The sequence below is a fragment of the Capricornis sumatraensis genome, chromosome 4 (assembly GCF_032405125.1).
Source record: "Capricornis sumatraensis isolate serow.1 chromosome 4, serow.2, whole genome shotgun sequence".
NCBI lineage: Eukaryota > Metazoa > Chordata > Mammalia > Artiodactyla > Bovidae > Capricornis > Capricornis sumatraensis.
In genome coordinates, this window is record NC_091072.1 from 42,941,568 (window position 1) to 42,952,243 (window position 10,676).

At 57.3% G+C, this 10,676-nt stretch overlaps 1 protein-coding gene across 1 annotated transcript in view; it reads right to left on the bottom strand.

Moving 5' to 3' along the window:
* MYOM2 (myomesin 2) overlaps positions 1-5,217 on the bottom strand; it is a 58,705-nt gene extending 53,488 nt beyond the window's left edge. The window contains exons 1-4 of the mRNA XM_068971025.1: positions 5,108-5,217; positions 3,917-4,135; positions 946-1,108; positions 695-852 (exon numbers count right to left, since the gene is read on the bottom strand). Of these exons, the coding sequence (XP_068827126.1) occupies positions 695-852; positions 946-1,108; positions 3,917-4,135; positions 5,108-5,217 (650 nt within the window). The remainder of the gene's footprint in view (positions 1-694; positions 853-945; positions 1,109-3,916; positions 4,136-5,107) is intronic.
* Between the last annotated feature and the right edge of the window lie 5,459 nt (positions 5,218-10,676).

A 10,676-nucleotide genomic window follows, 5' to 3' on the forward strand; every position in this document is an offset into this window, starting at 1 on the left:
CAAGAAGCCAGAGGTGCCAGGTGACACTTGTCTCCTCTGCTGCCAAGAGACCCAACCCAGGACACGAGCAAAACGTCTTCTGTGGCCAGACAGGCCCCAGGGACCCGGCATGAGCAAGTGGGAAGGAAATGGACAGATATGTCAGCTTAGCAATGTACATCAAAACCAAGTGTCGATGGGCTTAGAGACTTCATCTGCCAGTATCTCAAGGCTCCAGAAATCCTGCCCTGTGGTTCCAGGGCCTTGGAGTTTAGCGTCTCCACTCACAGGAGTAAAAGCAGAACCGTGGGTGTCAACGCGGGTCATTTCAGGGAACCTGGTTTTATTTTACTTTATTGTATTTTCCCGGCTGCATTGTGCTGCTTGCAGGATCTTTAGTTCCTCGACTCGGACTGGAACCCCAGGCTGCCACAGCAAGAGCTCAGAGTCCTGACCAGGGGACCTCCAGGGAATACCCGGGTTTTACATAACAGTCCTCTGGACAATCAGTTGGCTCAACTGCAGTGAAATGACACCGCTCACCCAGGCCCCCGGGCGCGTTCACGGCTGCCTTTCCCGGTGGATCTGGTGTGTGTTCCCTGGAGCGGGTGCCGGGTTCCCTGCACGCGGACCTTCTCCATCCACCCAGGTAAGCAGCAGGCTGCAGAGCCTTCAGAGGGAAGCAGCCGGGCCCCCGCGGAGGGCACGCACTCACCACTGCACCACGGGGGTGGGGAACCCCTGCACCGTGAAGCACAGCTTGACTGACATCCGCTCCCAGACAGTGTGCGAGCGCAGCCGCACCAGGATCTCGGGCGCCCGGCTTATTCGCTCCTCGAACGAGTGCCGCTCCCAGGCCAGCCTGTCGTCCACCTGTCCGGGGCCCGGCATGGTCAGGGCGCTGGGGGGCGCCCCGGGCTCCCGAGCACCCCACCGCCCCCGGACGCCCCCGGTGCGCGCGCCTACCGCGTGGTGCAGGCCGTGTCTGCCCGCGTGCTGCAGGGCCAGCCTGTCCAGCTGGTCCCGGGCATGGGTGCGGGCCACGTGCACATCCTCCTCCAGCTGGGCCAGCTCGCTCAGGTAGCGCTCCCGCTTGGCCTCCCCGTAGGCAGCCACCATCGACTGGTACCTGCTCGAGCAGCGAAGAAGGGGGAGCGCTTACCACGGGCAGGGCCAGACCCCGCCTCTCGGAGGAGAGCTTGTTCCCCTCCGCACGCTCGTTCTGCGAGCCCGGGGTTACACAAAATCCACTCGTCTCCACCCGAGGCTGCCATGTCTGAGGGAATTTCAGACCCAGGTAAAGCCTTCTGAACTAGCAAATTCAGAGTGAAATAGTCTGTATTCCAGAGCACACAGTCGGCAGCTTCTTGGTCTGTAGGGGCGGAGAAGTGAGGGGCCCACTACTTCTGCAGAGGGCTGCCTCCCATGAGCCCACAGATGACTCCCAACATCCCTGCCCAGCGGGTGTCCAGGCTGCAGGCCAGCTCCGCACACCCTGATCCTGGCTGCCCGGCTCCCCTTCACTCCCAGAGACTCGCCCGCTCAAGTGGCTCTGTGGGTCTGTGCTGGAGACAGCCGAGGCCTGCTAAGCGGGCTCCCAGAAATGGAGCCTTCTTGTCTGCAGGGATCCCACGAAGTGACAGTCACAGCAGTGATGGATCTCTGCGCATGCCCCAGACTGTCCTGACAAGACTGAAGGATCGAAGTCCCACCTTGACCTGTGTACAAACTATGAGTATGGGGCTTGTTGATGGCACCACCAGCCCCTAGTGATTTATAATTGAACTGGAATTGCCCCTCGCCCCTAACACCCTCACTCAGGACACTGACAAAGTGTCCCTGCTGGTCCCTGTCCAGGAAGCCAGGACCCCACCCTCCTGTGCCGAGTAATGTCAGTGTCCAAGCTTCTGCCCTAACGACACACCCCTTGGACAGCTGTGCGAGACTGGGAGGCCCACTTTGCCCAGGACAGACAGACAGGCATCAAAGGGACACTGCTAATCGGCTGTATCTTTCGGGAGGACACACCCAGACCCTTCAGAGCACACTGGTGCCAAGCGGGCTTTTATCTCACATGAAGATCTCACAGCTTAACTCACACTGATGGAGCCACAGTTTCATCTTTCACCAAAGACTGATTTGTCCTGTAGATTAAACTCCTGTCTGCCACAGGACGTAAGGAATAAATATGTGCTTTCAGAAACGCTTGAGGCCAGCAAGAGTAGTAAATCATCACCAGGACTGGAATTCATCTAACTCCTCAAACCCCCTACACCCGCTCCCCTCTGTGGCCAGGACAGAGCGGGAATAGCTACAAAATTTCCATGAACCTGGCTCCGCTCACCAAGACCTCCAGCTGTACTCAGGCTCACTTTGAAGGGAGGAAAGACCTTGTAGGATCTTTCATGCGGTAGATGTGCACACGAAATGTGCACACGGGTTGTGAGAGTAAAACCCTGTGAAGGTCCTAAAAGCAGCGCCCAAAGCCTGGGTGCCGGGCTCCGTGGAGTGCCCTGTCCACACTGCACCCGCTCAGACGGACTGACTTTCACCCTGAGCTCCAGGGACACAGTAAGATTATAACCAGACACTGAGAATCAAAATACAAAATCAAAATCAAAATCTTGAGTCAAATTTGCTACTGCAAGAGAACAGCTTCAAATGTTTTAGGAAAACTTCCAACAGCCAGAACTGTCACAAAAGTCATTTTTTGCTGAAACCACATGGGTCACAGTAACCGACTCCCTAACTGTTCAGATCAATACCAGTTTGCTTTCCTCATCCATTTCACCTTAGGAAACTGAGGAATGGGAGCTTATGGGAGAAGATCACGCCAAGTTATTAATATAACTGATGGTTCAAATAAAGTGATAAGGCTCTGGTCTCGTCACTTGCTGTGCCAAAACTTTGAGTAGAGTAGAACTCTTTCTGCAATAATCCAACACATAAAAACCCAATTTCTTAATGTACACATTTTGAATTAATTCTTTGACAAAATAAGTCTTCACTTGACAATAAAATTTATTTACAGGACAACATTCCCATAAGGCAGTTAAAGATAATTCAAATTTTCAAAAATAAAGGCTAATCTTTTCAGCTATACAGTATTTTCATTAAACAGACTCCTTAGCCATAGTGCAACTTTCAGACTGAAACACGTTGACCTAAATCTCATTTTTCCTTCTGGTTTAGAGTGTTTTAGAGATATAGGGAGAAATTTCTAGAAATAAGTAGAAGGTGAGGAGGAAAAATAGAGCAGATACAAAGCATTCTCAAGATGCGTAAGCACTCTGTTCTTAGAAGATTCGAGTAAGCTGACCACCGGCTTCTTGTGATCTGGGATAATTTTAAGCCCGGCATTCTCAGTCACCGGCCCCATTCCGGCAACTTCTCCCCGTGAGCTGAGCCAGTAGGAATGTGAAGCATGAGGGTCCACAGACCCCTCCCTGCAGCTCCGTGTCCACACGGACAGCCGGCTGGCATCCTGGCTCCTCTCTGAAAGGTCCCCTGCTTGAGCGCAGGCCTCACAGCTGGTTAGTAGCCCGAGAGGCTGTTGATGGAAATTTGAAAACTCCAATTCACACCTTCAGATCTCTATGTTTCCAAGTGTGGCAGTCATGTTCCCTGGGTGGGGAAGTGCGTTTAGCAGGGAGGGGACAGAGGCCTGAGGCCAGCCCAGCTCTGTCACAGGGAAGTGGATGTGGGTCCCCTGGGCCACAGCGCTCCCCTCTGCCCGAGGGTGCAGAAAAGCCACCTCGGTCGCTTCCTTGCAGGGACCAGTGGAGACGACGGGGTTACAGAGCAAGACAGGCCGAAAACAGCCGCTCGTGGCATTTGCTGCAGCAGGAGCCCCCCCAGCTCTGCCGCCGCTCTCCGACCACATAGCCCCCGGTCCCGGGCCACGGCGCCGAGTGTGGTGGTGGCGACTGGGGGTTACCTGCGCTTCCTCTCCTGGGCCTCCTCTTCCAGCGCACTGCTCATCCTCTTGGCGCACAGCGGGCAGGTGGTCCTCCCCAGGGGGGTCTCCCCCAAGGTCGTCTTCCCCAGTGTGGTCTCCCCCAGGGTGGTCTCTCCCAACACCGCCTGGCTGGACTCCCTCTGCGAGGACGACTTCCCAGTGACCGATCTCTGCAAAGACGACTGGGCAGAAGCGCGCCTTGATGCACGGGAGAAGCACAAACGTGTAGTTACCAACAGGGTCACTCTTTCCATACCCCCAGCCTCTCCTCGGAATGTACAGGCATCCACGCCTGTGGGCACGCATGTGTGTACACACCTACCTGCTCGCGCTCGCAAACACACACAACCCGGTGTGTGACCTTGGCCCCATCTGCCTGTGCCCACCCCCAGAGGTGCCCCCTCTCCCCAGACTCAGCTCCCTGCCACCCCCGCCTGCCCTCTGGGGCCAGCAGGTGCCCGCCAGGCCCTTCTGGCCTGAGGCCACAGTGATGTCTATCTTAAGAGATCTGAAGCTCCCCAAGGCTGAGGGGAGGGGCAGCGAATGTTTGGCTCTGTTTGTCCCTGGGATGGCAGCCGACCACAAGGGCCACGGGCAGCTCTAAATATAGGGGCCGCAGAGCTGAGGCCAGAGCCAGTGGCAGCGTCCGTCTCCTAAATTATCGCTGCAGGAGCTCACTGATGAAGCTGCAGCCTGACACCAGCCCATCAGACAGAGAGCAATCTACCTTCTGCTACCTTTGTCACTGACGTAGCTATATTCTCTCTGAGATCAGCTTCCATCCAATCATCACTTCGCCCCTACACACCTCGGTCCCACAGGCATTCCCTTCCATGGATTTCCTTCTCATGGTCCTTGCTTCTGGGTGAGCTTTTAGATTCTAGTTCTGGAAGGCGTGTGAAGGAAGATCCCTGCCTCATGAGCTAAACCCGGGGCTCAGAGCCAATCTAAGAGGACCTGCTGGGACCTGCCAGGATGTCATGCAGTAGCCCCAAACCTTTCTGTGCAGCTGGGTCAGCCACGTTCCCTCTCTGCCCTGGGCATGAGCATCGGGGATCACAGCCGTCCCTGAACCCCCAAACCAGTTCATCTCTGGGCTTTAGGAAGCCTCCAAGGTCAGACACAGCTCATACTCGAGATCGGCCGCCTCATCAGTGACTTTCGACTTACTTCTTTTTCGCCGCGTATTCATCCAGAAGGTACCTTGTTTGGATGTTGCGGTACGACTGGTCAAAGTGCTTGTGTCTCTTTTGGTAGAAGGGCACAGCAACGAGAGACATCTTGGCGACTCCTGCAGGAAAGAGCAACAGGCAGAGCTGAGGCCCTGCATTTCCACTGATCAGGCTGCTGCAATTCCTACACGAAAGTCAACTCCAGCTAACTAAACCCTTCCTAAAAGGAAAGAAGGGAACAAAAGGAAGATTCTATAAGAGGAAACAGTGTTGGACACCTATTAGGTCCCCTGGCACCTGACTGCCTTTCTTGTTTGAGTCCATAAAAAATCAGAAGACTGAGCTACACTTTCCACTTAATTAATAAACTCACCCAGTGTCTACAGACAACCTAGTTTGTTCGGGCAACATGGAAAGCAATGCGAGTGATAAGGATAAAAATAACTGAAGCACAGGTCAAAGAAGTACACAGACACTTAGAACCCATGCGAGGAGGAGACAAAGCAGAGAGAAGCACAAAACCCTCGGGGAAGTGGGGTGGTCGCAGGAGTGGGGCACGTGGCCCTGGAGCGCGGCAGCCAGCGGCCACCAAGAAGGCGCCATTTGAGAGGAGCCTCTCTGGGTGGGGAGGTGCCGGTGGCCGGAGGGCAGGTGAGGGCACCCCTGGAGCAAGGCGAGGCAGGACACAGGGTCGTAGGGTCCCAACAAGAGAGCTTTCATTCTGTAAAGACCACAGCCACGTGCGGCGCATTCAGCATCTGTGCAGGAGCTGAAGCCACTCCTGACTGAAGGGGCCTGTCAGCTCACTTCATGCGGGGAGCAGGCCTGGGGACGGAGTCCAGCTCAAAGCCTGCGGGAATACTCCCCAAGCAAGAAGTCTGCTAGAGCAGCGGTCCCCAACCTTTTTGACACCAGGGACCAGTTCTGAAGAGGACAGTTTTCCCACAGACTGGAGGGGGCAGGGTGGGGATGATTCAAGTGCATTAGATTTATTGTGCACTTTATACCTATGATCAGCTCTTCAGATTATCAAGCGTTAGATCCCAGACACAGGGGCCCCCCTGCAGCGGGAATGTGGGGGTCTGAGGTGGGGCGTGTTAGCGGCGTGTGCTGCACATGCCGGCCAAGCTGGTAGCCCACCAGCTTCCCAGCTGCCTGCCTCTCTGAGGGGCGCAGACAGCATCCCTGAGGCCCTGTGGTTGCTGACCTCCAGACAGAGGGGCTCAAGGACCCCCTGAACCCCAGTCCACTCTCATCTTCTGTGTTCAAACTGGAGTGATCTGGCCCAGAGTACAGCCCACAGGACAGGGTGAAAGCCAAGGGGCAAGCGCGGGGTCCTGCCTGCGGCAGGCCCCCCACTCCGCACCGCCACCCACAGTCCTGAGCGGAGGCAAGGAAGCATTCCAAACATGGGTCTGTTACTCATCTGGGACTCAAGCAGGTCCCTTCAGACTGTGATCTCCCAGAATTGCAGAACTGCAGAGCTTGGAAAGGTCCTTGGGGGTCAGCCAAGCTCCTGCCCTTGGGGGAGGATGGGCAGGCGCCCCCGTGGCCAGAGAGGGGGCTGATTTCCCAAAAGCAAAGAGAAACGCCCTGTGTGCACACAGAAGACCCGGTCCAGATGCCACCAGACTGCTTTTCCTGGACCTTTTATACTTTTCTACACTAACTCATCTCCAAATTCCCCCCTAAAGGCTAGCTAGTCAACCAACCACCACGGATCCCTGGGGTCCAGAGGGTGGCACGTGGCGTATGTCTGACTTTCAACACACAACGGAAACTTCCGGCTAAGGGAGCCGATGGAGACGCAGCCGCTCCATCCCACCCAGCTCTGAAAGAGGTGTCATGACGCTGAGGTCAAGTGCGCAGGTTCCGACACCTGCAGCCCTGGGAGGGACTCGGCCCTCCAGTGCTCGGCATGGCCTTGGCGCTCTTGTTCTCTCTCTAACCCGGACCTCCGCCTGAACGTGCATGCTCCACAAGGAGGAACACACACCGACACCAGTGGCCATCTGTGCCTGGCACACTAGTGTCTGTTGTCATCAAGCTTAACTCTGTAGGCAGGACAGGGCATCTGAAGGCACGCACTTATCATTTTAAAATCTGCAGTCCCTCAACAGCATCCCTGGGATTTTCCAGTTTTCCAGGGAGTGACTCAGAGCGAATCTTCAGGGAAAGTTTCCCCTCTAATAAGGCACACACTTCGTCTCTGGAAACGGGTTGCTGAGTCCATGTGTTGGGGACCAGGGGTCACCACTTGGAGCCAGCTTTATCTCCGAGACGCCTTTTCCCATTGACTGTGCACTCGTGGGGAAGAGTTCTGCAGCAGAGAAGGCCAGGACACCCTGTAGCTGCTGCTGCACCGGCGTCCTGTCCCATCGTGATATGTACATGTCTCTGCTGAGCCACCCGTCAAATCTGTCGCCTTTCTTGGCAGAGGGAAGAGTCCAAAAATGGCCAAGGTGACAGGGGAGAAGAAGCTGTCAGGATGTGTTCAGAGTGTGGCAGCTAGCACCCCAAAGAGGCAGCCGCCCCGTGGCGGGACCCCGGTCCTGTTCAGAGCCAGCGCCCTGCGGGCTCTACGTGCAGTGGGCGCCCAGCTTGTACTGGGCTGACGGGTGGCTGGCGAGCCCTCTCTCTCCTGCTGTGGGCGAGCCCTCTGCGGTAATGGAGACACAGGGCTGCAGTGGAGTGCTTGCCCTTCCCCTGCTCTGACTGTGGACTTGCCAGAGATTCGTCCCCCAGGATGTTGGGGGCCCAGCGATACCCAGCCCCCAGCCCACATGCTTCTCCGTTCACTGAGTAGACATCCTGCCCAGAGATCCAGGAGGCTCCCCTGCATCCACCCTGCCTACAGCGGGCACACCTGCCTGTGCCAGCCAAGACTGGACCCCGGCCTGTTGCGTCTGGAGGATACAGAGGCCTTGGGGATGGCTGCTCCCGGCTGGCAGTGAACTCCTACCTTTGTGCCTGCAACCCGTGCCGGCGGGACTGCCACACAGCCAGAGCCCATGCCAGGCCCTGCGCAGGCACCGCTCGGTGGGCCTCGGGCTCTAGAACCTGCCCAACCGTGCCCGTCCCTGCCCACCCAGGGCCTGTAGACAGGGGGAGGATGCCCGTGGAAACGAGCCTGCAGGCCCAGCGCCTGCTCCAGAGCTGTGGCCCCGGGGTCTCAGGGGACCATGGGGACACAGCCAGCTGCCCTCTGGGGATCCCCCAAGAGGAAGGGGTGATGGGCTGTCTGCACAGACCTCCCTCCGCTTTCTCCTCTTTAGGAAAACAATCCCCGCACTGACCCCTCAGCCACCCCCAGCACAGCCTAGGGGAGTGAGTCCCGGGAGAGGAGGCACTGGGGCCAGATTCCAGCTCTAACCCCGCCGCCCACCCGGGTCAGCATCCTTCACGGAGATCAGAGGGGCTGGAGGAGGGGGCAAGGGACATTGGGCACACCAGCGGCCCCGGCTCTGTGACTGCCAGAGACAACACCCCGCTCTGACCACTGACCGTCCTCCGTACCGAAGGCACACAGTCAACCAGTCAACCGTGGTCAAAGCACACGGGGTTCGCTGTTTTCAACTGTGAGTGAATTTACACAACTCGAGCTCCGTGCTCTCCTTCTGTCCCGGTTTGAGTCGCGACCTTTCCTGCAAGGAAGCCATCTCAGGTGATGAAAATAAGCCGCCCGCTCCTGGGCTCCCGGCAGCAGAGCCGAGCTTCCGTCTGACCTGGAGCCACCGCTCTCCAACCACGGGTGTTCCTGACACGTTTGGGGATCGTGACCCTGAAATGAAACACGAGCGTCCTCGAGCGTAGGGACGTGCCTCCGTGACAGGCTCCACCCTGGTCCCGTCCCGTAAGGACGGACCAGAGTCATCACCCGTGTCCCTAGAAGGACTTTAATCAGTGTAAAAGACAGTGTAGTAAAAGAAAGTGTGGTTTGTGCAGCTAAAGTGGTCAGAGTCCACGAGCACAGCAGGTGAGAGCACCTCCAGAGAAACAGAGCACACAGCCGCCCCCACCCCGCGGAGCCGCCCCATCCCCACCCTGCAGAGGCCGGCCCCCACCCCGCGGAGCCGCCCCGCCCCCACCCTGCAGAGGCCGGCCCCCACCCCGCGGAGCCGCCCCGCCCCCACCCCTGGGAGCCCCGCCCCACCCCGCGGAGCCGCCCCGCCCCCACCCTGCAGAGGCCGGCCCCCACCCCAGTTCCCAGGACACGGGCTACTTTCCCTGAGGCTTTCCAAGCTACTCAGCCCAGAAGTCAGTGTAACAGCAGAGCACAGAGTAGCCCTTCAAATCCTCACCCCCCGACGCAGCCTGACGCCTCATGTCTGGCAGCCAGATTTTCAAGTGTTCCCCAAATAGCCTCTGAGCCCCGGGACTGAATGTCTTAGAAGCTCCCTCCTTGCTGCTGCAGTCCCCGGGAGCTGGTCCACACCGCCCCGGCGATTAAGCAGGATCAAATTAGACGGAGAAATAGGATAAGGCGCTGCTTCCTGGACAGGAGCACTGCCCTCTCCAGCAGCCCAGCGGCCTGCCTCAGTTTTCACAAACGGAGAGAACTAGAAACAAAGGAGATTATCCGGAGATTTCATCCCACAAATTTTACCCACTGGTTTCCTTGTCTCCATAAGAACACGTGGGCCAAATTCCCTAGTTCAGCGTGAGCTTCACACAGATGCCCTGCGCATACGATCCAGCCTCAGTCTAGGACAGAACTCAATGAGCTTTGCCCTGAGTGCTCTTGGAAGCCTGTGTTACCGCTGTATTCATCAGGGCAGGACCTTAGATCAGGAGATGGAGGGAGATCAGCATTTCTGTGTTTCCTTGGTGGCACCATGCGGCATGCAGGATCCTCCCCGGCCAGGACCAGGGCTTGAGACTGTGTCCTCCCATGGGATTCCAACCACTGAGCTCCCACCTTCCTGCCTCACTGCTCCCCCGCCCCCACACCCCAGACCTCCTGGGTGCAGGCTTCCAACCCCACTGCCTTCCTCTGGGGCAGCGTTTCAAGAGCACGACCAGCACTCCGGCTCTCTCAGGGGAACCGAGGGGGAATCGTGCAGGCTCATAAGGCACGGAAGAGCACGGGGAGCAGCCCTCTGCTGTGATGGGAGCTCTTGGAAACAGTGACGAGAAGCACGGAGCTGTCCCCTCCCGAGACGCTGCGGTCCGGATCAGAGCTCAGTGGCCCTGGGCTCTCTTTTTCTCTTAAGAAAATATTCAGCTTTATTTCACACCACTTCAAACCTGCCCTCTTCTGCCAGAGGCTCTCATTTCTGAGGCTCCAGAAAGTTGCAGACATCCATCAATCGACTGGGGAACCTGGAGACGCTGCAAAATCCAGGCTAAGGTGCGAGGGCTGGGACGGGCTCAGAAGTGCCTAACAGCACAGAAAGTTTCAAATCCTGGCACAGAAACTCAAAGTTTGACTCCAACTCTTGGCTGACGTTTGTCTGTGCCGAGTGGACTGCTCTGATTCACCTTTCTTCCCCCGACACCCACTGGGAGTTTGAGTGCGGTCAGCTCCTACCCACGCCTCAGTCCTCCCTGCCCAGCCTCCCGCGAGC